This window comes from Micromys minutus, assembly GCF_963924665.1.
Source record: "Micromys minutus genome assembly, chromosome: 9".
In the NCBI taxonomy this organism is placed as follows: domain Eukaryota; kingdom Metazoa; phylum Chordata; class Mammalia; order Rodentia; family Muridae; genus Micromys; species Micromys minutus.
This window is the reverse complement of record NC_137978.1, coordinates 61,810,578-61,836,980: the sequence shown is the minus strand read 5'-3', so window position 1 is coordinate 61,836,980 and position 26,403 is coordinate 61,810,578. Positions and strand designations below refer to the sequence as shown.

The window sequence follows — 26,403 nt, the reverse complement described above, 5'->3', positions numbered from 1 at the left end:
TAATGTACTTGCAGCCAAGCCTGATGACTTGAATTCAGTTCCCAGGACCCACATGATGGACAGCAAAACTGACTCCTGCATGCTGTGCTCTGGCCTTCACGCTTGCAGAGTGGCATGTGTGAACCCACGACATTCCCTAAACACACACACAGTAAAGCACACACACACACACACAACATCCAGGTATGACAGTGCGTGCCTTTAATCACTGAAGAGGCAGAGAGGCAGGAGGATCAAAGTGACTTCGCGGTCATCTTGGTCTACATAGAAAGTTCCAAGCTAATCAGAGCAACATAGTGAGACTATGTCTTAAAACACCAACAAACTCAGGCCAGGCCTGTTGGAACACTTTTTATAATTCTAGCACTCAGGAGGCAGAGGCAGGCAGATCAAATGTGAATTTGAGGCTAAGCTTGGTTTACATGTTAAGTCCCAGGCAGTCAGCACTGCAAGACTATCTCAAAAGCAAAACAAATCACACATACACGTAAACATAACTTTTGTTTTTTTTTAAGTCGAGGCTTGGAGCATAGGCCATGGTCACGCACACGTTTCCAGCCTCTGAGAAGGGACCAAGCGGCCTCAACCGGTTTGCAGACCATCCACTTGCTATCCTGACCAATCCAACCAAGCCAGCCTCCGGGGACCTGGCCCCGCCCCGCGTTGCACGAATGCCACGCCCACATCCACCTGCCGCCCAATAGGCGTACGGGATCCGGGCCCACACCTTCGTCGCACCGCACCCCGTGACGTCACGGCCCGGCCTCCGCCACGTGACGGCAGCACGCTGGGCAGACTAGCGGCTGAAAAGCGCCGCAGAGGCCGTTGACGGGCCGGCGGCGACGCCGCGGAGGGAGCCGGGCGCCTGGGCCTCCCGCGCGCATGGGAGCGTCGGCGGCTGCCTGAGGAGGGCAGCGAGACCAGGGGAGCTCGAGACCTCTCGCGTCCCACGAGCGGCTACGGCGGGCCGCGGAGCCGGCGCGGCCATGGCGACGGGCACTCAGCAGAAGGAGAACACGCTGCTTCATCTCTTCGCCGGCGGGTGAGCCTCGGGCCCGAGTGGTGCTCGCCTCATCCTCGGCCTTCTCCCCCTGCGTGCGGTGGCCTCGGGAATCCGCGGTTCCCTTCTGCCGCAGTATGGGGTGAAGCCAAGGCGGGCGGCCCAGAAGGGTCAGGACTTCGGCGTCCCCACCGCGGGGTCAGCCGGCCACTCCGCGCGTCCGCGTTCCCATCCCCCACCACGGGCTGCCTCTCGCCGTGTTCTCCTTTTGAACAATTCCTGGCTGGTGTGACTGTCACCAGGGGCGATCGCGCCGGGCCCCCATGGCTCCAGCCTCCTGGCGTTTTCCTGAGCCCCCCCCCAACTGCGGTCACTCGCCGCTTCAGAGGTGCGGATGCTGGAGGTCCCGGGGTAGTTAGCCTAGGAGGTACAGCGCAGGGTCAGAGCTGCAGGCAGGTGTCGCCCGTGGCTTGCCCTGCGGAGTAAGGGGGGCGGGGGCGAATGGATGCTGGCCTGCACCACGTGGGAGGGTAAATGGGGGCCCTCGGAAGGTTTGTCTGTGCTTGTCGATCTTAAAGCACCTTCAGTGATTTTTCAGTGGAGGAACGCATTATGGTCGGAGGAAACAACTAGGGGCTGAATTAACCCCCTAAAAAACAAAAGTTAGGTTTTTTTTTTTGTTTTTGTTTTTTTTTTAATTAGTATCTTTTTTCCCTTTTGTCATGGTTGCTAGTGGCTTGGGACCCTTTTGGTGCTGGTTTTCAAACTATTTATGGAACTGTGTCCCCAGCGCTTGGGGTCTTGGGCTCTTTGAGACTTAACCAAACGGTTTAAGTGTATGATGTTTTACATAACATGCAGCGTTTATCCTGTGTTATCATCTTCACTTGAGAACTATATCTGTGGCCTGGACCTAAACAGTTCTTTATACTAGGAAGTAATGGTTGAAGAATTACCCAGAAAATAACCGCGATGAAAGGGTTTCTGGTGTCTTGGTACTTTTACCTGGCAAGCAGACAGCTTGAATGGGTGTGCTCAGGCAGGAGGAATTTCTTGTTCATTCATTTTGGTCAGCCCCTCATTCCTCCCATCCATGTCTTCATTGCTATTGTCTTTGAGAGTAAGCCTCTGAAGGCACCCTTAGAGTAAACCACTTTATATAAGTGTGTCATGCCTGGGAATTTTAAACCTGTTAGGCATATTTTTTAAAGCTGAGAGAAATCAGTTTATACTCGGTGGGGTTTAGTTTTTGTCCCTTTGTTTACACTTTTTTCTAACCGAGTTGTCCCTTATGTTGTATGTGTACGTGCTCTTAACTTGAGGAGTCTCAGAGTGGCTTGTGCTCAGCTCACTGGTTGATAGCCCTGTCTGGATGGATTTTCCTGCACACCCTTCACAGTGCCCTCTGGCTGCCAATTCCAACCTCTCTCCTACATTCTGATAGAGAATGCTGCAGTGGGCAGCGAGGCTTCTGGGACTCATTAACAGGCGGGGAGTTTATTAGTGTGCTTGAAGCGGTGGTGTGCTTAACAAGTTCTAGCGCCTTCATTAAGATCTCTGTGCTTGCAGACAAGAAAAGAAATGAACCCTCAAAAAGATGCTTTCAGAGTTACTAGTTGGATTTTAGCCTAAACTACCTTTTAAGGTAGAGCATGAAAGGAGTTGGGTGTAAAGAGGGCACAGCCTGAAGTTGAAAGTGTCAGCCCAGGGGTCCTGGTAAACGCTTTCCTCTGTTTAGCTGGCATCTCCCCAGGTGCCCCGACCCACAGGACAGTCTACAGGAACCCGGGATCACCTAGGAGAGAATGGGGGAACAAGAGGCTCGAAAAAGGCCAGCAAGTCAAGTGGTCTGATCAAGCTGACAAATTTTTAATTTTTCACATGCTAGTTTTATACAGGTGGTAGAAGGAAATAAGGCATGGGAAAGTAAGGTATGGAACTAAGGGAACTTTCCGGTTAAAGGATTTCTCACAATACCCTTTGTGAAGAATTACTTGAGGAGGGGGACAACCTAGGTACAGGAGGGAATGTTCTGCCAAGCAGGATCCGTTGTCTGGGTGATCGCTCTACTCGGCTAGCTACCTGACCAAAGTGAGATCACCTAATTTCTGGGAAAAGACCTTTACTGTGGGAAACAGAAACCTAGGCTGAGATCTGTGTAAAATGGCGTTACTCAGGCTAAGGAAGTTTCTTAATTCTGTCAGCTCCCGGCACCCAGGGAGCTAAGTTCAGTGCCTCTGAGAAGCCTGAGATCTTGCTTTTAAAATCTGTTGTGTTTCCCTTATTTATTGAATAGACTATGTTCCCAAACAGATTTAACCATATCCCAATTATAACAATACAAACAAGTTTTGTTTCTTTGGAGACAAGGTCTAGAACTCTCAGAGACCTTCTGTCTCTGCCTCTACCTCCCAAGTACCACAACTAAAGATGTGTGCTACCAGGTCCTAGTGATACACTTTTACTAGCTGTCAGAGGCTTACAAGTTAATATAATGAGTGAAAATTTATTTTTGATCGTGGAAAAATGGACCGCACCAAAACAATTCTTAGTCTTTAATTATTTTTCCTTGAAGAAACAAGTTTCTGGATTATTTCCAAAGGTAATTTCTAAAGATTATTTCCTATATTAACAGATCGTAGTCAGATTTTTAGTGTAGCATATTGCCTTTTGAGAAGAGAACAGAAAGAAAGTCCACCACAGACCAAAGTCTAGAAATAAGCATTTTGGGAAAGGTTCTGAGTGTGTATACACCCCAACCCGATTTTACACTTACTTTAAATGCAACATCGAGTTCTTGTTTGTTGTTCTGTGTGGGCAGGTCTGGAATTGATTGTATAGCTCAGGCTAGCATCACACTCCCAGTAATCCTGCCTCAGCCTTCTAAGTACTGGGATTATAAGGCATGAGCCATGTTGCCTGGCTGGCTACAACCCCTGCCTGCTCTTCACTTTGCTTTCTTCTTAGTGATGTGTTGATTTCCATTGTAGTGCATTCCTGAGTAGTTTACTGTTAGTGAGCCTGTGTTTAACATTCAGTGCCAGGTTGTAGAGAGAACAGTGGCTGGAGAGATGGCTCAGAGGTTAAGAGCACCGGCTGTTCTTCCAGAGGTTAAGAGCACCGGCTGTTCTTCCAGAGGTCCTGAGTTCAATTCCCAGTAACCACATGGTGGCTCACAATCATCTGTAATGGGATCTGATGCCCTCTTGTGTGTCTGAAGACAGTAGAGAGAACAGTGAAGGCACATCAGTCTCTAAAGCCTGTGTGCAAGTTGGCATCAGTGAATGAATGAGTGAATGGCATAATTTATAGCAAACCCTAAACACACTGATGACATCTTTTAAACGCCATATTGTCCCTTCTCATGCGCTAGAACTCATACCTGTGGAGATACAGCTGCTGAGTCAAATGTTTTTTAGATTTGATTTTATGTGGATGACTGCTTTGTCTATCTGTGTGTTTATGTATCACACACATGTGCTATGCCCATAATGGGCTAGAAGAGAGCATTGGATCCCCTTGAACTGGAGTTACAGATGGTTGTGAGCTGCCGTGTGGGTGCTGGGAGTCAAGCCTGGTCCTCTTAACCACCAAGCCATCTCTCCGGTCCCAGTCTACAACATTTTAAAGGTGTTTGGTCTCAGCGTTTTTGTTTGCCTCCTCGTGTGTGGTGTGTCTGTGTGGATGAGCCTCATTCCTGGCATTAAAGGGCGGACCTATACAGTTTGTGCTTTCCTTGATGTTGTCAAAGCAAGAACTCAGACATTGTTACTCTAACAAAGAATGTAACTTTAATTTTTTCAAATCCTATTTTAAATAATGGTTTTTAATCCTTTTAACCTTCCTTGTAATCCAGGACCCACCAGACTTAGTGGGAAAAAAAGGATAAAGGGAGGGGGTGTGTTTGGAGCAATTTCCGTCTGTGTTGTCCGGAAATCAGCAAGCAGTTCAGTTCACAGGTCAGCAGGCAGCTCAATCCTGCAGCATACCACCAGAAGTATTTTGGTGCATTTCTCTCTATGGAGGGAGTCCTGACAAATGCAGCTCAACTACACAATGTAAGACAGACCAATGCATGCATGTTGTTAGCAAAGAATCCTTAGCCTTAGCCTTTCACACCTGTGTCTACTTTAACATGTGTTTGCACCAGCAAAACACCAACTTTCCAAAGAAGCCTTAAGTTTCCACTTCATAAAAACTAACATTCCTTTCTGTGGTTTAAACTATCCCATTAAGGAAAAGGACAGGTCTGGTCTACAAAGTCCAGGACAGCCAGGGTTCTGGAGGTGTTGGGAAGGAGACAAAGATAGACAAGACAGGCAGGCAGACAGGAGGAGGAGGCAGCCACTGGAATTCTCTGAAGTGACCCTTCTTTGTGAACTGATTTGTCTTCAAGGTCTTGTGTTATGGTGATAGTGACATCCTTTGCCTACAGTGCTGCCATTAGATCTGCTCCACGCTGCAGATGACAGCACAGCTGGATTAATTATAATTAGGCTGTGGTAGATTCAGAGGTTGAGTCTGCATTAGATGCTTTCAGTCTTATTGTTTATGGTGTGGCTTTGTGTGTGTGTGTTTTATCATAATATACAGTACCATGACCTTTAAAATATTTTAATAGGGGCCAGGAAATAACTTTACTGGTAGATTGTGTGTTTATTATGACAGTGGCCCTGGGTTCTTGGTTTAATTCCCAGCATATTCTAAAAGAGTATTTTAATTGGAATATAATAGTTCTTTCAGGTCTGAAAATGTATAGCCTGTAGATATTTTCAGAATGTGTTGTCTTCCAACAGATCATTGAGGACAGTGACAGGTGTACTCTGGCTCTGTGTTGCTACCAGTTTAATCCTAGTTACTTGGAAGCATTCCAGAGATGGTGTTGGGTTGTCCAGGGAAAGTGTTAGACCATTCAAGCTTACCTGAGGCTGAGGCTACAGCACTGTAAAGCATGGCTAGCATACGCAAGTCCTTGGTTGTATTCACTGAACTACATAAAACAGACGAACAATAACACATGCTTACAGGAATCTTTATTAAACAGATATAATGAGCAATATTTCTATCAGGATATCTATATACTATTGTGAATATAATTGACTTATTCATCTAGTATATTTGTATATATGAAAAGTATATTTTGTCTTTTGTTTTTTTTTTTTTAATTTGGTTGGGAAATGCCCAATAGAAGGGAAATTTCTTTCACTTCCTCTTCTTCCTCCTCCTCCTTTTTGTACAAGACAGGGTCTCTCTGTGTAGTTCTGGCTGTCCTGGAACTTAACTCTGTAGACCATGCTGTCCTTGAATTCAGAGATCCACCTGCCTTTGCCTTCCTGGCATTTGGATTAAATGCATGAGCCACTACCCCAAACACTCACTCCTACCCCCAGCTAAGGATGGAAGTTTCTTGTGGTGCCCAGCAGGTTACAAGTACCAGTCAGTATTAAACAATTTAATATCAACTTATTAACTTAACTTGGGTATAAATGGATGTGGTCTGAATTGTCCCAAATGAAGAGAAACTACTTTATTGCTGAGTTACACAATAATATTTGCTGAAACTATATTGCTATAAGGTAATACTAATTTATATTTCTCTTATTTTTGAAAGATATGATTCTTCTTAAGATTTATGTATTTTTATTTTATGTGTATATTTTGCTTACCTATATGTATGTTCACTGTGTGTATGCCTGATGCCCCCTGAGGCCAGAAGAAGATGTTGTATCCCCTGGAACAGGAGTTATAGGAACAGTTATGAGCCACCATGTGGGAGCTGGGAACTGAGCCTGGGTCCCTCACAAGAGCAAGCAAGTACTCTCTCACTGCCAAGCCATCTCTCTAACCTTAAGAGTGCTATTTAAACTTTTCCTCCCAAAAAAACAAATAAATAAATAAAATTTTCCTCCCAAATTAAATGGAATAGAGGATGTATCATCTAAAGGAGAACTGTCTACTTCCAGTTGTTTTTGCCTTAATGAAACGAATATGCAATTTGTTAATTGACATCTCATAAGCCTGGTAATGTCAAATATTTAAATAAACTTACCAGAATATTGTAGTGTATGCCAAAAGTAACTAATGTTCTTCAAGTAGTGATTACAGAAGTGTCAGAGAAGAGAAGGAATCACTGAATTCCCAAAGATTAGAGGTTGCAACCGGTGGGGATTGTTTGCTGGGAGAGCCCATTTTGTACCTATATATGATACATGAACATGGAAATCAGTTTACCAGTAGTTGGGTAGTGAATTTTATTATAACTAGCACATTAGGGCCTGAGAGGTAACTCAGTGGGCAAAGGGCTTCCTGCTAAGCCCAACAACTTAAGTTCAAACCTGGAGACCCACATGGTAGGAGAGAACTGAGTTGTCCCTCTGACATTCATAGAAACACAGCAACAAGGCCACCCCCACATTAAATAAGTAAATGTAATGCAAGTTTATTGCCACATAATCACTACACACACACACACACACACACACACACACACACACACAATATTTTAAAAATAATAAGCTTTTTTAAAAATAGAAAACACTTTGGCTTTGATTTTAGTGCTGAAGGTGCGTGGGTTTATGCTCAGGAAACAGAATATTTTACTAAAAACATATATGTAAAATTGCTGATTATTTAAAATTCTGAGATGAAAGGTAATTTATGTACATAATTTAAAATTTTTATGTAACTTTGTGATTCCCATAAAAATAGCAGAAAGATCCAGTTTATATTTTGTAGTTGTTGTTCTGCCCTAAACTGGAGAGACACTTAATCCACAGGGGAAATTAAGCAAGGGCCATGTGGATATAAAAATATAAATGTTAGCAGCCACCAAACCCAGTCACTATTGCTGATGCCAAGAAGTGCTTACTGGCAAGAGCCTGATATGGATGCCTCCTCAGAGGCTCTGCCAGAGCCTTACTGATACAGATGAAGATTGCTGACTGCCCATTAAACATTGTCTGCAATAGTAAACTTTCTGTGAGCTTTCTGGAAAAGTTTAGGTGCAGATTTAGGACTTGTAGCTGTAAGCAAAGGGAAATCTACCCTCCACTGGTTTACCTCTTGGAGCAAGCTCTCCACAGTCACTGTGGAGCCCTGATGGCTCTCCTCCACCCAGTGATATCCGCATGGTCCCCTCTCCTGCATGCGGTTCTTCTGTCTCCACCACTGAGTGGGTCTTGAGTTTCAGTTATGAGACCAGCCATAATTTCAGTTGAAGACACACCCATCTCTAAACCAGTCATTGCTCTAAAGGAATTTATGATGAGTATCTTGGGCCAAATCACATGGTCCTCTCTGAAGGACGGTGTGGTAGAGTACGTAGTATCATGTTAATGGGTTTAAGTGAGTCAGAGTTAAAAGTAGAAATGGCCTTGGTCCCATTCATACTGTATGGCTTGAGACAGAAGAGCTGTATGCTGGGAGGCTGCCAGCAGTGCCACCCTATTTACACTGCCCCCACAATGAGCTTTTTGTCTTATCAGTCTAGAATGAATTTTCCAGTTTTGACAGGGTGATTGTTCCCCAGTGTTTTAGGATGTTTAGCAGCCTACCAGTTTGGTAATAACATCACTTCAACAACCAAAAATGTCTTGAGATGTGGCTAGATGTCACTGAAGGTAGTGTCAGAATTGCCTAGGCTAAGAACCAAGGAACCAAGTCTAAAATAGTGGTCTCACATTTTGGTTACATGGCTCTAAGATTACAGTGTTCTTGTGTTCCTCCATATGTTGGTATGTATATGAAGGTCAACTTTTTTTGTTTAAAGACAGAGTCTCTCTGTCTTAGTTTGGGTTTTACTGCTGTGAACAGACACCATGACCAAGGCAACTCTTATAAGGACAACATTGAATTGGGGCTGGCTCACAGGTTCAGAGGTTCAGTCCATTATCACCAAGGCAGGAACATGGCAGCATCCAGGCAGGCATGGTGCAGAAGGAGCTGAGAGCTCTCCATCTTCATCTGAAGGCTGCTAGCAGAATACTGGCCTCCTGACAGCTGGGATGAGGGTCTTAGACCCATGCCCACAGTGACACACCTACTCAAAAAGAACCACACCTCCAATAGTGCCACTCCCTGGGCTGAAAACCATAGCACTGTCATAGAACCTGGAGCTCAACAATTTGGCTACATTGGCTGGTCAGTAAGCTTTGTAGACCCACCTGTCTCTGCTTCTCCATTGCTATGGTTTCTGTGAGGCAAGCATTTTACACACTGGCCATCTCCCCAAACCAGCCACATATTGTTCCAGTACCCTCTTTATTTTATGACATAAATACATAAATTATACGTTAAGTTGTAAAAATTTAAGTAAAATTTCTCTCCATATTTTTATTTTAAAATTTTTATTTGTCAGTCAGATGGTATAGCATACACCTTTCTTTAATTCCACTTGGGATGCAGAGGCAGGTAGATCTCTGAATTTGAGGCCAGCCTGGTCTATATAGTAAGTTCCAGGACAGCCAGTGCTACTCAAAAAAACAAACAAAAAGACAAAAGTTTCTTTTGTTTTGTTTTGTTCTTAATTTCATGAGAGAGAGAGAAAGAGAGAGATTGTGTGTGAAATGTATGACAATTGTGTGGGTACATGTGGAGACCTGAAAAGCATCTCAGGTCCCCTGGAGCTGAAGTAAAGCAGTTACAAGCTGCTGGATGGGGGGTGCTGGGAACAAAAGTTTGGTTCTCTGGAAGAAAGGTATGGGCCCTTAGCTGTTGAGTCCTCTCTCCAGACTCTTCCTTCTTTACACCAGTGGATATTTAGAAACACATCTCAGTGTATGTACTCCACTTACAATAACCATTCTCAGCCTATAGGTCATGACCCCTTTTGGTAGACATACAGCCCTTTCACATGGGCCACATACACATAGCATATCCTGCATATTATATGTTATGTAATGATTTTAACAGTAAAAATGTTACAGTTATGAAGTAGCAACAAAGTAATTTTATGGTTGGGAGTCACACATGTGAGGAACTAACTATATTAAAGGGTTGTGGCATCCTGAAGGTTAAAAACCACTGACTTAGGAGATCAGTAGTTTAAATATTCCTTCCTATCCAGCCAGATAGTTGATCCTTCATCTCTGGTGTGAACACTGTGTTGAATAAGACTTCCTGATGTCCGAACATTGCCCAAAGATGCTCAGAACCAAAAGGCCGAGTCCACCCCTTCTCTGGGAAGAGAAGACTCTCTTATCAGTATTAGGCCCTGTAGAGGAGGGGTGCCTTCCTGTTATTCTTCCTGCTTTGTCTCTGGCCCCTCTTAGCTCTGGACTGCAGATTGAAGGACTTAGCTGGTCCCTTCCTAAAGTAGGGACTGTATCTGTGCCCAGGCCAACAAGATGAGAAGAAACTAGAAAGGACATAGGTGACTTCCTGCCACAGGATAGTCTTGTTGGCTTCTGGGGATATAGAAGATGACTCTCATGTTCCTCATTGGCTTTAGTGACCAGGAATGCATAGACAACCGAAAGAAAATACTCAATGCTGCCACAGAATTTCCGGCCAAGTGTGATAGATTTTTGGTTGCTGTGGTAATCAGCAGAAACCTCTTATTAAAGAGGGGAGGAGTTACCTGTGTTTGTGTTTTCAGTAACTTCAAGGTGACCAGGAAGCAGAGAGAATACGAGAATACCCCTTTTGTTCCGTGCAGCCCTTGACTCTGATGCTCTGACCCGCTTTGGGGACAGTTTTCATCCCTAGTTAGTCCTCAGACACGACCAGATGTTTGTTCATTTATTTATATAACTAAAAATAAAGTAAACAAGCCTTGAAAAGAACGAGCCCACTCATGTCTGTCCCGCACCCCTTCAGTCCTTATCGCGGCCCCTTAACCTGCTCTGTGGTTGTGACTCTGGCCTACCTCAGCAACACTGAGGTAACAGACGTGTACTAGTAATGCTAACACAGTGTTAGCAATGTCAGCTCTAGTTCTGGACTTTGTTTTGTTTGAGACAAGGTCTTGCTCTGAAGCCCTAGTTGGCCTGGAACTCATGATAGGCTTCATGCTTTTAGCCTCCCAAATGCTGGGATTGCAGCATACAGCAAACAAGCCCAGGCCGCCCCTTTGCGTTTTCCTGTATCCCTCTGTCTCCTCCCCCTTTCCCTGCTTCCTAGTCTTATTCCTTCCGTCTTCTTTTTGATAGTAGATAACAGCTCAATTTATTTTACTTTTCATGCTATGATCATAATTTTGACACAGGTTTGTTAAATAGCCAAATAAAGCTGTTTTTTCCTCCTCCCTCACCCATATATGTTTCTATTTTGTAACATTCAAGTCCCTTCTGGTAAATTGGGCTAATAATATTCCCACATCATAAAAAGATTGTTGGAGGATTGGATGCTTGTCGGAAACAGTACTTTGTTTCCTTCTTTCCTTCCCTCCCTTCTTCCTTCCTTTCTCTTTCTTAAACAGGGCCGTAGTTTAATTCTCCTGTAAAAGACCTCTCTGTGCTCCTAGCTACAACTGCCACCAAGCCTGCCTCTACCAAACTAAGGACAGTCACCCGTTGGACAAGCTGAAGCTAGCTCCCCTTCACCCCCACACCTTACCCCTGGCCCTGGGCTAAGCACTGTTCCCCCTATTCCCTTCTCTACTCTTCTTACACTCCCAGTGGCACCTGAGTGTCCAAGAGTCTGAGAACCCCACATTAGGCCCAGGGATCCCCCAAACCAGCTCCGGCTTTCTTACATCTCAGCCTGTGCTTTCCCACCCACAGAGCAATGTCGCAAAGCTGCCCACAGCCCTACAGCCTGGCACCTGCCCTGCGTGGGGTAAGCACAGTCAAACTCCTCTTTAAGCCTCCCCAAGAGGCAGTGCCCAATGCAGGGCGACTCAGACAGGTAGAAGGAATGCTCCCCCAAGTATTTACACCTTAAAAGGTACTGAACTGCTTGGTGGGTGTGGGTACCTGCTGCCAAGGCTGATGACCTGAGTTCAGTCCCTAGATCCATGTGGTGGAAGCAGAGAACGCACTCCTGAAAGTTGTCCCCTGACCTCCTTACTCATGCTGTGGCATGCTTTCCCCACCCCAATACATGTAACTTAAAAAAAGACTTTCTCTGTGAATTCTTGACTGAATAATCCTTGGCTGAGCCATCACCATTTGTGAACTTGTTTGGTCCTGATGCCACAGATGCAAATTAAGACCCAGGGCCCACCTTGGACTTGTTCTGCTCTAGGGCCATGTTCCCAGGGAGGAAAGTCCCTGATGTATAGGTGGTGACTTTAGATGGTACAGGGCATCATTTGTTGTAGCCAGACCATCCAGCAGGATTGGTAGACACTGTTGTGAAAGAGGTGAGAAGAGGTAGTGTAGGCTAAAGAAGTGCTGTCTTGAAGAAAGGTGTTAAAGCTTGGTGTGGTGGTGCACACCTGTGACTTGCTGCTCAGGTGCTAAGGCAGGAGGATTGCAAGCTGGGCAATTTAGTAAGACCTAGTCTTGAAGTAAAATAAAAAGTTCTGTGAGTGTAGCTCAGAGCATCTGCCTAGCGTGAGGCTGAGTTCATCCTTGTACCAAAAAGCAGCATGTTTAAAAGGAGATGAACGTGCTGTGAAGGGCAGAGCTGAAGCGACCCTGTGTTCTCTAGACTGTTCATGGTGGGTCTCATGGTGAGACTGGGTGGATATCCAACAGTGGGAGTTGGCTGCAGTTCTGTGTGGAGGTAAAGAGGGATGGCACCAAACTGTTGGCCAGTGGCCATGTGGCATCTGAGCTGGCAGGTCATTATGAAGTGTCTCTTTAGTTCTGGAACCTCAGCTAATATTTTTAAGTCCTTGCAAGTTGTGTGAAATGAACAGGAACTCTGTTTTAAAGAGGAAAAGACTAGATGTCAGTCATATTTACTGCCTTCTGATCCTGTTGTGGTCTCTCTCCTGCAGGTGCGGGGGCACAGTTGGTGCTATTTTCACATGTCCACTAGAAGTCATTAAGACGAGACTGCAGTCTTCGAGGCTAGCTCTTCGGACAGTGTATTATCCTCAGGTTCATCTGGGGACCATCAGTGGAGCTGGAATGGTGAGACCAACATCTGTGACGCCTGGACTCTTCCAGGTTCTGAAGTAAGTGCAGCCCAGTCCTGCAGGCCTCCCGTCACTCGCCTGTCCACTTTATGCAGTGTGGTCCTAAGGGAGGAGTCAGAGTTCTTACTTACTCTTTGAGGAATAGGATGATGTGCCTTGCATATGGGTGGGGGGCAGGGCTCCGGGAGCAGGCTCAGGTCGTCCTCACTCCCTGTGCCACTGTGCTCGTCAGAGGGGGTTTTTGCTTGTTTCTGTTTTTAATTAATAATTAGTTTTTTAATGTACATCGGTGTTTTGCCTGCACTTATGTGAGGCAGTTGATTCCCCTGGAACAGGAGTTACAAACCGTTGTGAGCTGCCATATGGGTGCTGGGAAATGAACCGAGGTCTTACCTGCTGAGCCATCTCTCCAGCCCTGGTCAGATATTTTTTTAAGAAATTGCTGTTGAGGAGGACCAAATGTTCAGTTTTAACACTGAGGGAGTGAATTCCCAAATGCAGGGGTTAGTGATAGGATGGGAAGGCCAGAGGCCGGGGTGTGAGGCAGCATGGAGCTCAGTGAGGGCAAACAGGATCTGCGGTCCTCCGTGGCTGAGAGAATATTTCCTGTTTGATGTCAGGTGACACCTTTTGTAGTGTCTTGGCCATCATGAGATGGAAGCATTCAGAAGGACTGCTTCCTTCATATGACTAGTTAACAATTACTCTACATGAGAAGCCATTACCCCAAAGCTGTAGCCATCTGCTGGACTAAGCCTGTAAGGTAAATGGGAATGTTTTATGGGATGTGTATTCTCCGTCTCTGGTTTCTCATATCTCCAGTAGCCCCACCTATACGAGTTATTCATCACAGTGGAAAACAAAGGAAAGGGGCACTTTGTTGTTGGAAATTCAGGAACCACTTCCACACCACACAGAAGCCAGTGCTTCTCCACAGACCTACAGCAGTGGGCGGCTGATAGAGTCAGTGGTGACGTCACAGACTCCCACCTCCACTATGTTCATGTCAAAATGTTAACCATGGAATTAAGTTAGGTTTTGTGTTAATGGTGCTGCCCGATTAGAAAGGTTGTGTGTGCTTGTCTCACTCACTCAGGCTGTCTTTCTTTAGCCTGATGCGTATCTTTTTAGGACGCTCCTGCAGCATGGGCTGCTGTCAGTGCCTTTCAGGCTTTAAAAAGATTCTATTGATTTTCACTTCAGCCGTAAAGATGAGTGTCTGGACCTGAGTCACTCCCATCTTACAGAGGAAGGCATGCAGATTGACAATTGTAGAAGCCCAGAGTTGTGTGTAATGCACATCCCACTTATTTCTAGGACAGTTCGGAACAGCTAAGAGCAAGGTAAACCAAAACCAGAACAGCCCAGCTCACCTCCTATAGGTCCTGTGTGGAGATGTAGCTGGTGCTGACCCAGAGATGCCAAGAACAGGACCTCAACCCCTTCACTGGCTGCTGCTTCTGCTTGCTTAGCTGTGGCTGCTGCCGTACCACCTCACCTCTTCCTGCTGCGGCAGGGTCCCAGGGCTCCCTCAGTGACAGCTGTCCCCGGGTGGTCTCATTTAGTCACCTGTGAGGGATGGAGTTTCTCACCTCTACTCCCTACTGACTGAACAGCATGAATGTTTTCAACTCATGCCCAACAAAAAGGGTGCAGACCAGAGCTCCTGCCCGGCTAGGCCCTGAGCCTACTTGGTTAAAAAAAGCTTTGTTCTTGTAGTCATGGTTCTGGGGCCTGGAGTCACTGTGGAGACTTCTCTTCACCCACAGTAAACCCTGTGAGCTCTGCTTTCACAGTCATGCCTGCGCTGCCGTGCTAGCCCCCCTAGCCACGCTGGCACAAGATGTCACCATCCATACTCCTCACACTGCTCAGCAGCAGCCAGAGGCCCTGCTCACTTCCCTCCGACATGCAAAAGCCATCCCTGGACCTGCGGGCTCTTCACACAGCAGTCCTGTGACTATGCTGGTCCCCTCCAGCCTCCTTGTTCCGCTAAAGGCACAGGAATGGTATGGTGGCATACGCCTTTAATCTCAGCACTCTGGAGATAGAGGCAGGTGGGTTTGTGAGTTCAAGGCCAGCCTGTTCTACATAGTTTCAGGACAGCCAGGGCTACACAGTAGGACCCTGTCTCAAGAATAAATTATAAAAGCACAGGAAGGTAGCTAGTACAAGTTCTCTGGCTTTGACATCTCTGCAGGTATATGCTACACGGACCTGGTTATTTAACCTGAGTTCCCCACCCACCTACCCGAGGCTCTGCCTTCTTCCTTCACCACAGCTCCTTCTTGTGTCCTCCACCTGCACCAGCTTCTTACCACATGTTCTCGTCTCCTCACTCTCACTTCTCCCTGGGCGGTAGAAGGTGCTTATGTGGCGTGATACAGTGTCCTCAGGCTCCTTGGAGTGCTGTGTGTGACTGAAGAAGCACTTGGTACTAAACAATGACTTTTGCAGCACAGTTTCTTTGTATGGTGAGTCCTAGTTCCCACCTGAAGAAAGCATGTCCTCAGGCTGTGTGGATGTTCTTGTGGATAAGATCCCAAAGTAGTGGACACTGTCCTGCCCTGGGATGCGGTCAGCGAAGGTAGCTGCTTTCCACTCAAGCCGAGCAGGTGGGGGGCACCTTACTGTTTTATAATGTAAGGTCTTTTTAAAGTTTTAATAATTTTTTAAGAATTTGAATGTGTGTGTCTCCTGAAGCTGGGGACTTAAAGGTACAGGGAGCTGCTTGACAGAGCTGCTGAGAACCAGCAAGAGTATGGAGTGATTGTAACCCTGAGCCTCCTCTCCAGCTCCCTTCCTCAGTCTGAAAATTAATGTCCATATCTTTCTAAAACTGCCTCATTCTGGTAGATACTTGTCTCTCCTGTGCATCCAGGTCTACCCTGGGGAGAGAGTGACGGACTGCAACAAGACTCTGATTGCTTTTTACACGCTTTTCCAACATGAAAGGTGGCGGGCCTGTGGGAGAGTGGCCTGGTTCCTACATTGGTCTTTCAAAACTGTATGCTCTGTATAGTGGGAACTTGATTGTTCCAGAAGAGTTCGTAAACACCCAGATGGGGCAGAAGTTCAGCTTATATAACAGGTTTGACTTGTTGCCACTGTTAAATGTGTAACTATGGAGACTGTCTTTCTTCAGCTCTTAAAAGGCTCAAGTCACTTGAGGACACACACTCCTTGCTGTATTATGGATGAGGGCTCCTAGCTTCCTAGAGCCAGAGGTTCCCTTAACTGTCTTAAATTAAATAGCTTCTCGGCTGCACAGGGCTCATTGCTGGAGAGCGCAGTGAAGCCTGCACACTGTCAGGTAGAGCAGCATTGGAATCTCTAGTATTTGCTGTGTCAGCAGGTCTAGGTCACCCCAAGGTGCCACCAGAGACATGCTTTCTTCAAGGAGCTTAGCCTTTTGGAAACAGTCCTCTCTCTGAGGAAGATAATAAAAAATAAAGTGTTTTAGTTGAAAACATTAAGTTGTGCCTGATAGAAGCCAGGAGGCTTATTTTTAGCCTCGTGACTCCTGTGAAACTCCCATGAATTTCATTTTGAGGGACCGTGTTCATAGAGGCCTAAGAATTGTTTGATTTTTATAAACTTTATGTGCTGTAACTTTAGTCTCTGATACTATGGCCTGTAGAAAGAGTTGTTGATGGTGTTATCTTTGTTTGTTTGTTTGTTTGGTTGGTTGGTTTGGGTTTTTCAAGACAGGGTTTCTCCATGTAGCCTGGGTGTCCTGGAAATCAGAGACCCATCTGCCTCTCCTCCCAAGTGCTGGGATTAAAGGTGTGCAGTACCAGTGCCTGACCTTTGTTGTTGGAGGAAAAAAAAAAAAAAAAAAAAAAAAAAAAACCTTTTGTTTTGAAATAATTTCAAATAATAGAGAAGTACAAGAATGACGCAGATAACTTCCTGTGCCTTTCTATAGACACACCGTTCTATAGACATGTTTCTGTCTTGCTTTGCCGGTTTGGCTCTGTATGCATTCATAAATTCTGAACCTTTTAAAATGTGCATCATGCCTTTTACTCCTGGACATGTTCTCTACTGTCCTCAGAACCACAGTGTAGTCTTCAAGTTCAGGAACTTTCATCTTGGGGCTGGAAAGGTGGCTCAGTGGTGGAGCACTTGCTATTCTCTCAGAGATGGAACATCAGTTCCCAGTGCACACACTGGGCAGCTCACAACTACCTGTAACTCCAACTTAATGAGATTCAACACACTTTGTAAATGTGCACATGCACACACATTAAAAGTACGTTTTTAAAGATAAATTGTTGGTAGGCAGTGGTGGTGCACACCTTTCATTCCAGCCAGCACTCAGGAGGCAGAGGCAGGTGGATCTCTATGAGTTTGAGGCCAGCCTGGTCTACAGAGCTAGTTCCAGGACTACTGAGAGAAACCCTGTCTCAAAACAACAGCAACAAAAGCAAAAACAAGGAAAGAAAGAAAGAAATTTCATCTGTTCAGTCTGAGGTATTACACATATATAATTCTAGCACTGAGAAGGCTGAAGCCGGGCTCAGCAAGTTAGTAAGCAGCCTGGGTTATCTAGTGAGACTGTCCAAAAATAATAATGATATGGTGAAATAGTGATGTATCATAGTGATACAGTTGGGCCCAGGCTGCAGGGAAGCAGCATGGAGACCTGAGCTGGAGTCTCCCACATGTGAGGTACGTGTGAGGTAGATCTTAAGCCAGGGGCTCGCTGCCCTGAACTCACTGTGTAGTCTAGGCAGACCTTGAACCTGTGATCTCTCTTTGTGAGCCTCCTAAGAAAGTGAGATTTCAGACTGAAGTGAGAGTAACTAAGAAACAGGATCAGAGATTTCCTAGGACAGTCTTTCTTTTGCATTTATTCTGTGTAACATTCCTGTCTGATTCTACAGCCTTCTAGTGTTATATTCTACAAAGGAAGTAAGAGTCAGGGGACTCCCAACATTTTATTCCTTCAAGGTGATGCTGCGAAGGTTGGCTTCTTATTGCCAAGATAGGCCGTCTTGGTTTGTTTTGAGACAGTAGCCCAGCTGGCCTCAGACCCTTTGTAGCCAAGGATGACTGCACTTCTGACCTTCCTGCTTCTGCCTCCCAAGGGCTGTGACTACGGGTACACGCCACTGCACTCTGTTTGCTCTGAGGATCCACTAGGGCTTCATAGTCTCTAGATAAACACTCACCTGTCCAACCACATCTGCAGCTACAGATTCCACAAAGATTCTAAAACTGTGTCTCTTTCTTATTATTCAGGTCGATCCTGGAAAAGGAGGGACCAAAGTCACTCTTTAGAGGCCTGGGTCCAAATTTGGTTGGAGTTGCACCATCACGGTAAGCACTTAACTGCTGAGCAAGCTCCCACTTATGCAGTAGAATCTTTTCTTGCCCCAGAGTGACACTGGTGAGTGGCTGTTTGCTTTCCCTCTGTAGTAAAATTGCCTAGCCATGTCTGACATGTGTGTGAAAAGGGGGCTCTGTTGTTTTAGTGGGAAAATTATCTGTCAGCGTTCCAGTCTCTCTGAGGGAGTTTCTTACCTTGAGTGTGGTCTGTGGTCAGTCCCTGGGTGTAGAAATGCCCAGGGTTGTGTTGCACACAGATCCGTGTCATCTGCTTTCTTAGCAGCATATCCAGGTGACTAATAGGAACATTAGTCTAAAGAATTACAAAGGCTCCTAGATTTTAGTTTCTAGAACATTACGTCCTTGGATTTTATTTTATTTTTTAAGATTTATTTATTAATTTGTTTGTTTGTTTATTTATTTTATACTGTCACTGTTTTCAGACACACCAGCAGAGGGCATCAGATCCCATTACAGATGGTTGTGAGCCACCATGTGGCTGCTGGGAATTGAACTCAGAACCTCTGGAAGAGCAGTCAGTGCTCTTAACTGCTGAGCCATCTCTCCAGCCCCTCGTCCTTGTTTGTTTTATTCTTTTTAAAGGCTTCATAGGATTGTACTATTCCAGCACACTAAGCTGTTGTCTCTTTTCACCTTTTCCATGAGAATACTGGCCACTTTCCATGCTCATTATCCATGCGTAGCTAGTGTCTCTGTATGAAGTTATAGGCACTGCTAATAGACAGGAATTGTGTGTGTAAAAGGGACAAGTGGCAGTATTGTCACAGGTCACAGAGGTGAAGACACACAGTGCTGCTGCAATGCAGAGATGAAGCATGCCTCCCGAGTCACTGTAGGCAATCAGACTGGTCTGCACGAGTTCCACACGAGACAGAAGTGAGCGCGCTTGCATTGTAGAGCACCTTTAAAATGATAGTATACCTTCCGCTCAGGAGACTAGAATTTATCCAGAATAAGAGTAAAGAATGTGAAAGGAGCCGGGCAGTGGTGCACACACCTTCATCCCAGCACTTTGGAGGCAGAGGCAGTTGGATCTATGAGTTCAGGGCCAGCCTGATCTACAGAGTGAGTTCTAGGTTAGCCAGGGCAACACAGAGAAACTCTGTCTCAAAAAACAAACAGATTATGAAAGAACTTTTATATGCAGTTCCAAAAAATCTCATTTCCTCTGTTATCCTGGCCATGGCTGTCTCCACCTCATCTCTGGAAGGCATGAGCATCACAGGCGCAGTGGCAGGCCTGGGCCTGAGCCCCGCCTCTTGTTCTTGTTCTTTGCTGGCTAAGCTTGTTACTCTCTGCTGTGGTCTCCAATTTGTGATGGATGTTGCAGAGGGACCTGTATACTTTTAAAGTGCAGTAATGATTTCTTCATGGTGTTCTCTGTTTGTCTAACAGGGCTGTGTACTTCGCATGTTACTCCAAAGCCAAAGAGCAATTCAATGGCGTCTTCGTGCCCAATAGCAATACCGTGCACATTTTCTCTGCTGGCTCTGCAGGTATGTTCCCCGGCAGGTGAGACGGGGACTGTCCCAAGCATGTGTTGTTTTGTTTTGCTTTCTCCTTTTTTTTTTTTTTTTTTAAATCATTCCAGGAATTAGATGTTAACTCTCTGCCCCTTTTGACCCTAAAACCATTTTCAAAAGCTTTGTATTGGAGTTTGTAGAACATGACTATTAGCAGTTTTTAAACAGATTTCATTTTCTCTGACCACTCTAGCTTCTTAGTCTCCCTCCAGGCGCCCACACATGTCCTACACTGGTCAGATGTGTTCTTCATCTTCCTGATTTCCCTATTGAGTTCTAATGTAGAGTGGGAGCTGCTTTCTTTCTGACTCCCCAAAGTATCCGGGGTGCATCTGCCCTTAACAGCTGACTTTCATAGCAAGAATCAGGGTTTTGCGTTTTGTGTGGTACTTGAGGCTGAACCTAAGGCCTTCTGCCTCCAGACAGTATGTTCTCTTCTGAGGAAAACTTCCCGCCACACTGTGGAGCTCAGGGCAGGACTTCCCCCAGGGAGTGTGTGAGAAAGCACTGGCTCCTAAATTGCTAGCAGAAACCTCTGCTCTTCTGCACAGAGGCTTCTGTCCATTTAAATCTAACAGAATGTTTAAAGAATTTATATTAACCCTTTAGAATTTCTTTTGCCAATAACCTAATGTGTCCATACCAGTTTCCTTTGTTACTCTCAATAAAATTACTAACCCAGTTTATGATCTTTAGTCAGAAAGAAAGCAATATTAAGTAAACTTCTTCACACAAGAAGAGCGATTCCCCTTAATACTGAGCCCTGAGAAGGGCAGTGTTCCATTCCAAAAAAGGGTGACCCATGGTGAACTAGCCGTAATCCTGACCCTGTTAATCAGCTTTGTAACACTTGTAAAATTAACCCAGGAGAACCCTGGGTAAAGCAAGCACACATTGAGGGAGCTTTTCAAACCAGTGCCCTCCAGTGACGTACTTAATCTGCTTACGCACGACTGTGGGGACATTAGCTGTTAGAGGAGAGCTAGGCATTTAGGGCCAACCTGGAATATTAAAATGCTGCTGAAGGCTTACCAAAATAATGATTTCTGTGGGCCAATGAGTTTTTAAATGTTTGTTTCCTTAAGTTTCCAAGTTTAAATTCAGGTAACTGAAGATTTAACATTCTTATTCAGTGTTAGCTATAAGAGATCAGCAAGTTTAAAAGCAGTTATTTCTGGATCTGAAGCTTCTAACTTGGAATGAACCGAGATGATAGCAGCACCTCCTAGTGGCCAGAAGGCTGTGCTTGGCAGCGGCTGCTAAACTGTGGGACACAGCTAACCCAGGGCTTCTGCACCCCACTCTAGGCCACTGCATGGTGACTGAGAGCACTGTATGGTAAAGACAGCGTTAGTGAGCACTGGCTGTATCAGTGATGACTGTTTTTTCCCTCCAGCTTTTGTCACAAATACCTTAATGAATCCTATTTGGATGGTTAAAACGAGGATGCAGCTAGAACGAAAGTAAGTCAATAGTTCCTTCCTTATCTGGAGTCTTCCTGGAGTGCTTTTTCCTTCTCCCAACACCAGCTGTGGACGGGAAGTAGGGACCCATAGCTATTCACTCTGATTTCTCTCTGACCATATGTAGAAATGTCTTTTGAGATCGATCCTGACACTATTGTGGAGGGAGGGAGCCGCAGAGAGCAAGGGAAGAGGGACAGAGCAGCCTCTCCATGGTCCCAGCTCCTTCCTGGGTTCCTCTCTGGGGTTCTCCGTGGAGCCCATGTCAGGAGGTTGTAAACTCTGCAGAGGCCTGGCTGTCTAGCTGAATGACCCCAGCGGAAGGTGGGGGGCACTTTGGACATAGTCTCCAGATGTCCATCCTGAACCCACCCTGGAATTCTTTTAAGTTCCTTGAGTGTTCTGGTGGAACCTACAAAATGTTTGGACTTTGTATTTTGTTGAGACGGGAACTTGCTGTGTAGTTCAGGCTGCTTCAGATTTGCAATTTTGCTATCTCAAGCCTCCCCAGGCCTTGCCTTGCAGACCTATTACCCTTGGCTAGAGCAAGGGTTTTAAAGAAATAGAAACCAATTGAAATGAAGTCATCAGCATTTTTTATTTGTGATACAGTCTTAATGCTTTTATATGTAAATCAGATTTCTCAGCAAGCCAGCAACACCTGAGAATTTTCAAAGAACAAGTATACTAAGCAATGCCTTTAAACTATGACAAAGGAAAACATTTCTATTTGAATAAAGCCACAGCTACTATTTCTGTGGGCTGCCACCCACATTCATACTTCTTGAAGGAATGTTGATTTCCAGTAGAAATTTGGGCTCTCGCAGACTTAAGTTCAAGGAGCTGCTGTATTCTAAGAGCCTCTGTGCTGTGTAGCCCAGATATTCGAACCCTGGGAATACTAGCAGGCTCACCTTCCTCCAGCTTCCTCTAAGGGAGAGGGGAAAGCCTGAGATGTACTTGTAGGGTGAGAGCGGACCTGCCTGGGTTTGTCATCCTCTTGTGACCATGCATGTCCTGATCAGGGCTTCCAGTTTCCACAGGCCATTCTGACTTCTGCAGTGCTCGATAGGATCTTATGACAAGGATCAGTTACTTCCAGGGTAACTAACTCCTGGACTGAGCATTGAGACAGTCCTGTGTAGTTTCCAAAAATGCTGTGTGTCTGACATGTCTATGTTCCTGAGTGTCCAGTCCCTCACCTCTCCTTACTGTTGTGCTTCAAGCTTCTGGTTAGCCTTGTCTCACCTCAGAGCCAAGTGTTCACAGTGTCCTGATATCACCTGTGGTTAGCAACAGATAAATGTATCTGTTGACTGAGGCCCCTTCTACTTCTTAGGAAGTTTAGACCTTTATTTAGGTGAGATCTGTGAACATCTGTGAGTATATATTGTTCCGTGGTTGGCAGGGAAATTGGGTGTACCTTCTACCTTATAGTGGTACAATCAGTCAGCAAACAGGATTATAATCAAACAGGGTGGGACAAGGGGTGTGAGGTGTCCAGCATTCTGGTCCATAGTATAATCTAGGCTGGATGGAGTCAGGAGAGGAGAACTTCCTGAGGTGGCAACCGATCCCACCCTCTTGAAAGGAGCTAGCTTGGGGTGGGGTGGGTTGGGGTGGGGAGCATACAAAAGGTTTGAGTACAGAAGTTTAGCAATTTATCTTAAATCTCTGTTTGTTGGGTTTTTTTGAGATAGGATCTCACTCTGCAACCCTCCTGGCTGTTTCCATTCTATTCTAGTATCAACACCACTTTATTCTGTAAAACAGAACTAGTCTTCAGTGACTCTCAAGTAGAAGACACTGTTTTATAAACAAAAGGAATATGTATACAAGAAACAACAAAAAGTAGATAATTTCTGTTAATGATTTCCTTCTAAAGTGAGCACAGAATACTAATACTAAGAAACAGAGAACATCAGCTCGCTCTGGGTTACCTACTTTCTTCTTTTCTTTCTTTCTTTCTTTTTTTCTTTTCTTTTTCTTTTTTTTTTTTTTTTTTTTTTTTTTTGAAAAGATAAGGCAGGGGTTCTGACTAACCTTAGAAATAATAGAATAAAAATACAGCATCATGGGCTGGAGCGCTGTGTCAGCACTAGGAGTACTCACTGCTCGGTTTCCAATACCACACCAGCCTGTAGTGTAGCTCCAGTCGAACTAATGTCTGCTACACACACACACACACACACACACACACACACATAAAATAAATACACCAATGGATACTTAAAAGTAAATGAGTGAGTAAAAATATCAGGAAATGTACCTAGATTTAAAATGCCATTTGACAAAACTAAGAAGAAATATGTGTGTGTATATATATATAAATATGTGTGTACATAATATGTTTTGTTTGTTGTTGTTTTTCGATGCATGAGGCCCTGGGTTCAGGCCTTAGCATGCACACAAATCACACTGCAGAGAGCGGTGGTAAGAGGGAGCCATTGGCCTGGGACTTGCCTACCGTACACAAAGCACCAAGTCTAATCCCCAGTACACCAAAAAGAAGACCACGCCAACCTTTCCCTTCAGCACTCTCTCTGTGCCATGATGATTTATCTGGTATATAACTTTGTCTATTTTCCACTTAGCTTTCTCATATCTCTTCCTTCCATCACAACTGTCCTCAACACACACCACACTTTACTTAGCTAATCCTGCTTTTAGATCCAAATGTTCACTCTGACAAATGTCATCTTCCATTAGTATTTTCTAGAATTGGGTCAGAAGCTGTAAGCCTGCTGCAATGACTGTAGATTCAGAGGCCATCTGCTATATGGCCTGTCAGGTTGCTCAGCTAATTGAACTGGCATCACAGTGGGCCAGGGGTCAGGTGGCCTCAGAACAAGAAGGACAGGTTTCTTCTCCTGTGTCATTTCTGTGCCATAGGTGATCCCTTTTATGACGGGGTGTGGTGTCTCTCTCTGATGTCTGTTGTTGGTCCCCTCTGACAGGGTGAGAGGCTGCAAGCAGATGAATGCACTCCAGTGTGCTCGGCATGTGTACCAGACAGAAGGCATCCGTGGCTTCTACAGAGGGCTGACTGCCTCATATGCTGGGATCTCAGAAACAATCATCTGCTTTGCTATTTACGAGAGTTTAAAGAAGTGTTTGAAAGACGCTCCGCTAGTCTCCACCGACGGAACTGAGAAAAGCTCCTCCAGCTTCTTTGGACTCATGGCAGCTGCTGCTGTTTCTAAGGGGTGTGCCTCCTGCATTGCTTACCCACACGGTGTGTTTTGCTCTTTTCTCCTGGAGCAGGGAAACAGTTGTTGGCTTTGTCATTTGTCACTTTGTAGACTGAAATGCAAACATACATTGGGTGTCCCTTACCTGAAATACATGTGACATGTTGAATCCAGAGATTCCCAGCTTGGAGCATGTGTAAGCATGCTTAAGCATGGCTAAGCATGTCTGATCTGGCCAAGGTGACACTCCAGACTTTTGAATTGGAGATGCTCACTCTGTCCCTGCAGAGTAGAGTGACACCATCATTGACTGTCCAGACAGAAGTCATGTGAGTGCTGACCTACTCGTCCTTGCTCAGCTCCAGCTCAGTATGGCAAAAGTTGGCTAGGCCAAAATGTGGGTCACTGAACATTTGTTTTCAAAGAAACCCAAATTAGACTTTACCTAATATTTTCCTGGCTCAAAACATTACATGGGAGCCAAATGAAGAGTCACTCAGCTTCTTTGAGTAGGTGCTACATAAATCTATTTGGGCCTGTTGCTTCTTTGAGTATTCTTGTTGTTCTGTGGGGTTTGTTTGTTTGTTGTTATTGTTGCTTTTGAGACAGCTTTTTCTATATCTGGCTGTCCTGGAACTCACCGTGTAGGTCTAGCTGGCCTGAAACTCGCAGAGATCTACCTGCCTCTGCCTCCCAAGCCAGGAACACTTTTCCTGTTGGGATGTTAGGGATTAAACATAGATAGCACCTTGTGAATGTTAAACACATGCTCTGCTGCTGAGCTGCAACATTATCCAAGATGCAAGGATGCGATTACTACTGTCCCACTGACCTACTTTAAAAATAGTTCATTATGACGTCAAAACAAGTGTGTTTTCAAAAGTCCCCTGCAAAGCCATGACAGATATATCATGTTTCAGGAACAAGGGTTAGGCCCCATTGTGTACTGGAGCACCACCAAGACACAAAGGCAGAAAGAGGGAGAGACCAGCAGTGCCTCCTAGGCTCTGAGGTCTGCTCAACAAGTAGGACTGACCAGCACTGGGCCACTGTGCTGGGAGGGAGCCCAGGTGGCTTTTCAGCTAGAGAGGGGAGATCCGAGGGAATCTTGGGAACACAGTCTAATAAGAGAACTTACCTTTTCTTTTGCCACTCTCAAGACAGTGTCTCACTATGTAGCCCTGGCTGTCCTGGAACTCACTCTGTAGACCAGGCTGGCTTGGAACTCACAGAGATCTGCCTGCCTCTGCCTCCCAAGTGCAGGGATTAGAGGCATGTGCCATTGTGCCCTGCTAGAACTTCACTTTCCATTGTCCCTCTCCATATGAGTGCACTGTCAGGTTAGAGCCAAGATGCCCAATAGACATGGGAGCCTTGACTTCTTCCTGCTGTCTTTCCCACAGAGGTCATCAGGACACGGCTCCGGGAGGAAGGCAGCAAGTACACGTCATTCGTGCAGACGGCGCGCCTGGTATTCCGGGAGGAAGGCTACCTTGCCTTCTACCGAGGACTGTTTGCTCAGCTCATCCGGCAGATCCCCAATACTGCCATTGTTCTGTCCACCTATGAGTTCATCGTGTACCTGATGGGAGAGCGTGCTTAGTGACAGGGCCACATGTGCTCTAGAAGAATAAAACTGAAAACCCTAGAGATTTTCTTTTCCGTTGATGTTTAGTGTTCAGAACTGAAAAGCGAAGGCCATAGAATACCTGGCTCCTGTCACCCGTTGGACATTTCCTTTTGGATTCATGTTTCTGGAAGGTTTAAACTCATTAACGTTAATAGTTAATTATAACTTTCTTTTTTAACTTAAGAGGATTGAGGATTAAGCAGCGAGTAAATTAAA

General features: G+C 45.3%; 1 protein-coding gene across 1 annotated transcript; it reads left to right on the top strand.

Annotated features, from left to right (window-relative positions):
• Nucleotides 1-805: 805 nt before the first annotated feature.
• SLC25A33 (solute carrier family 25 member 33) lies at nt 806-26,403 on the top strand. Its single transcript, XM_080921825.1, has 7 exons — nt 806-1,042; nt 12,885-13,064; nt 18,273-18,350; nt 19,776-19,876; nt 21,300-21,366; nt 24,324-24,601; nt 25,961-26,403. Exons 1-7 carry the CDS (start codon nt 987-989, stop codon nt 26,158-26,160), a joined length of 960 nt encoding a protein of 319 aa, XP_080777951.1. The 5' UTR covers nt 806-986; the 3' UTR covers nt 26,161-26,403.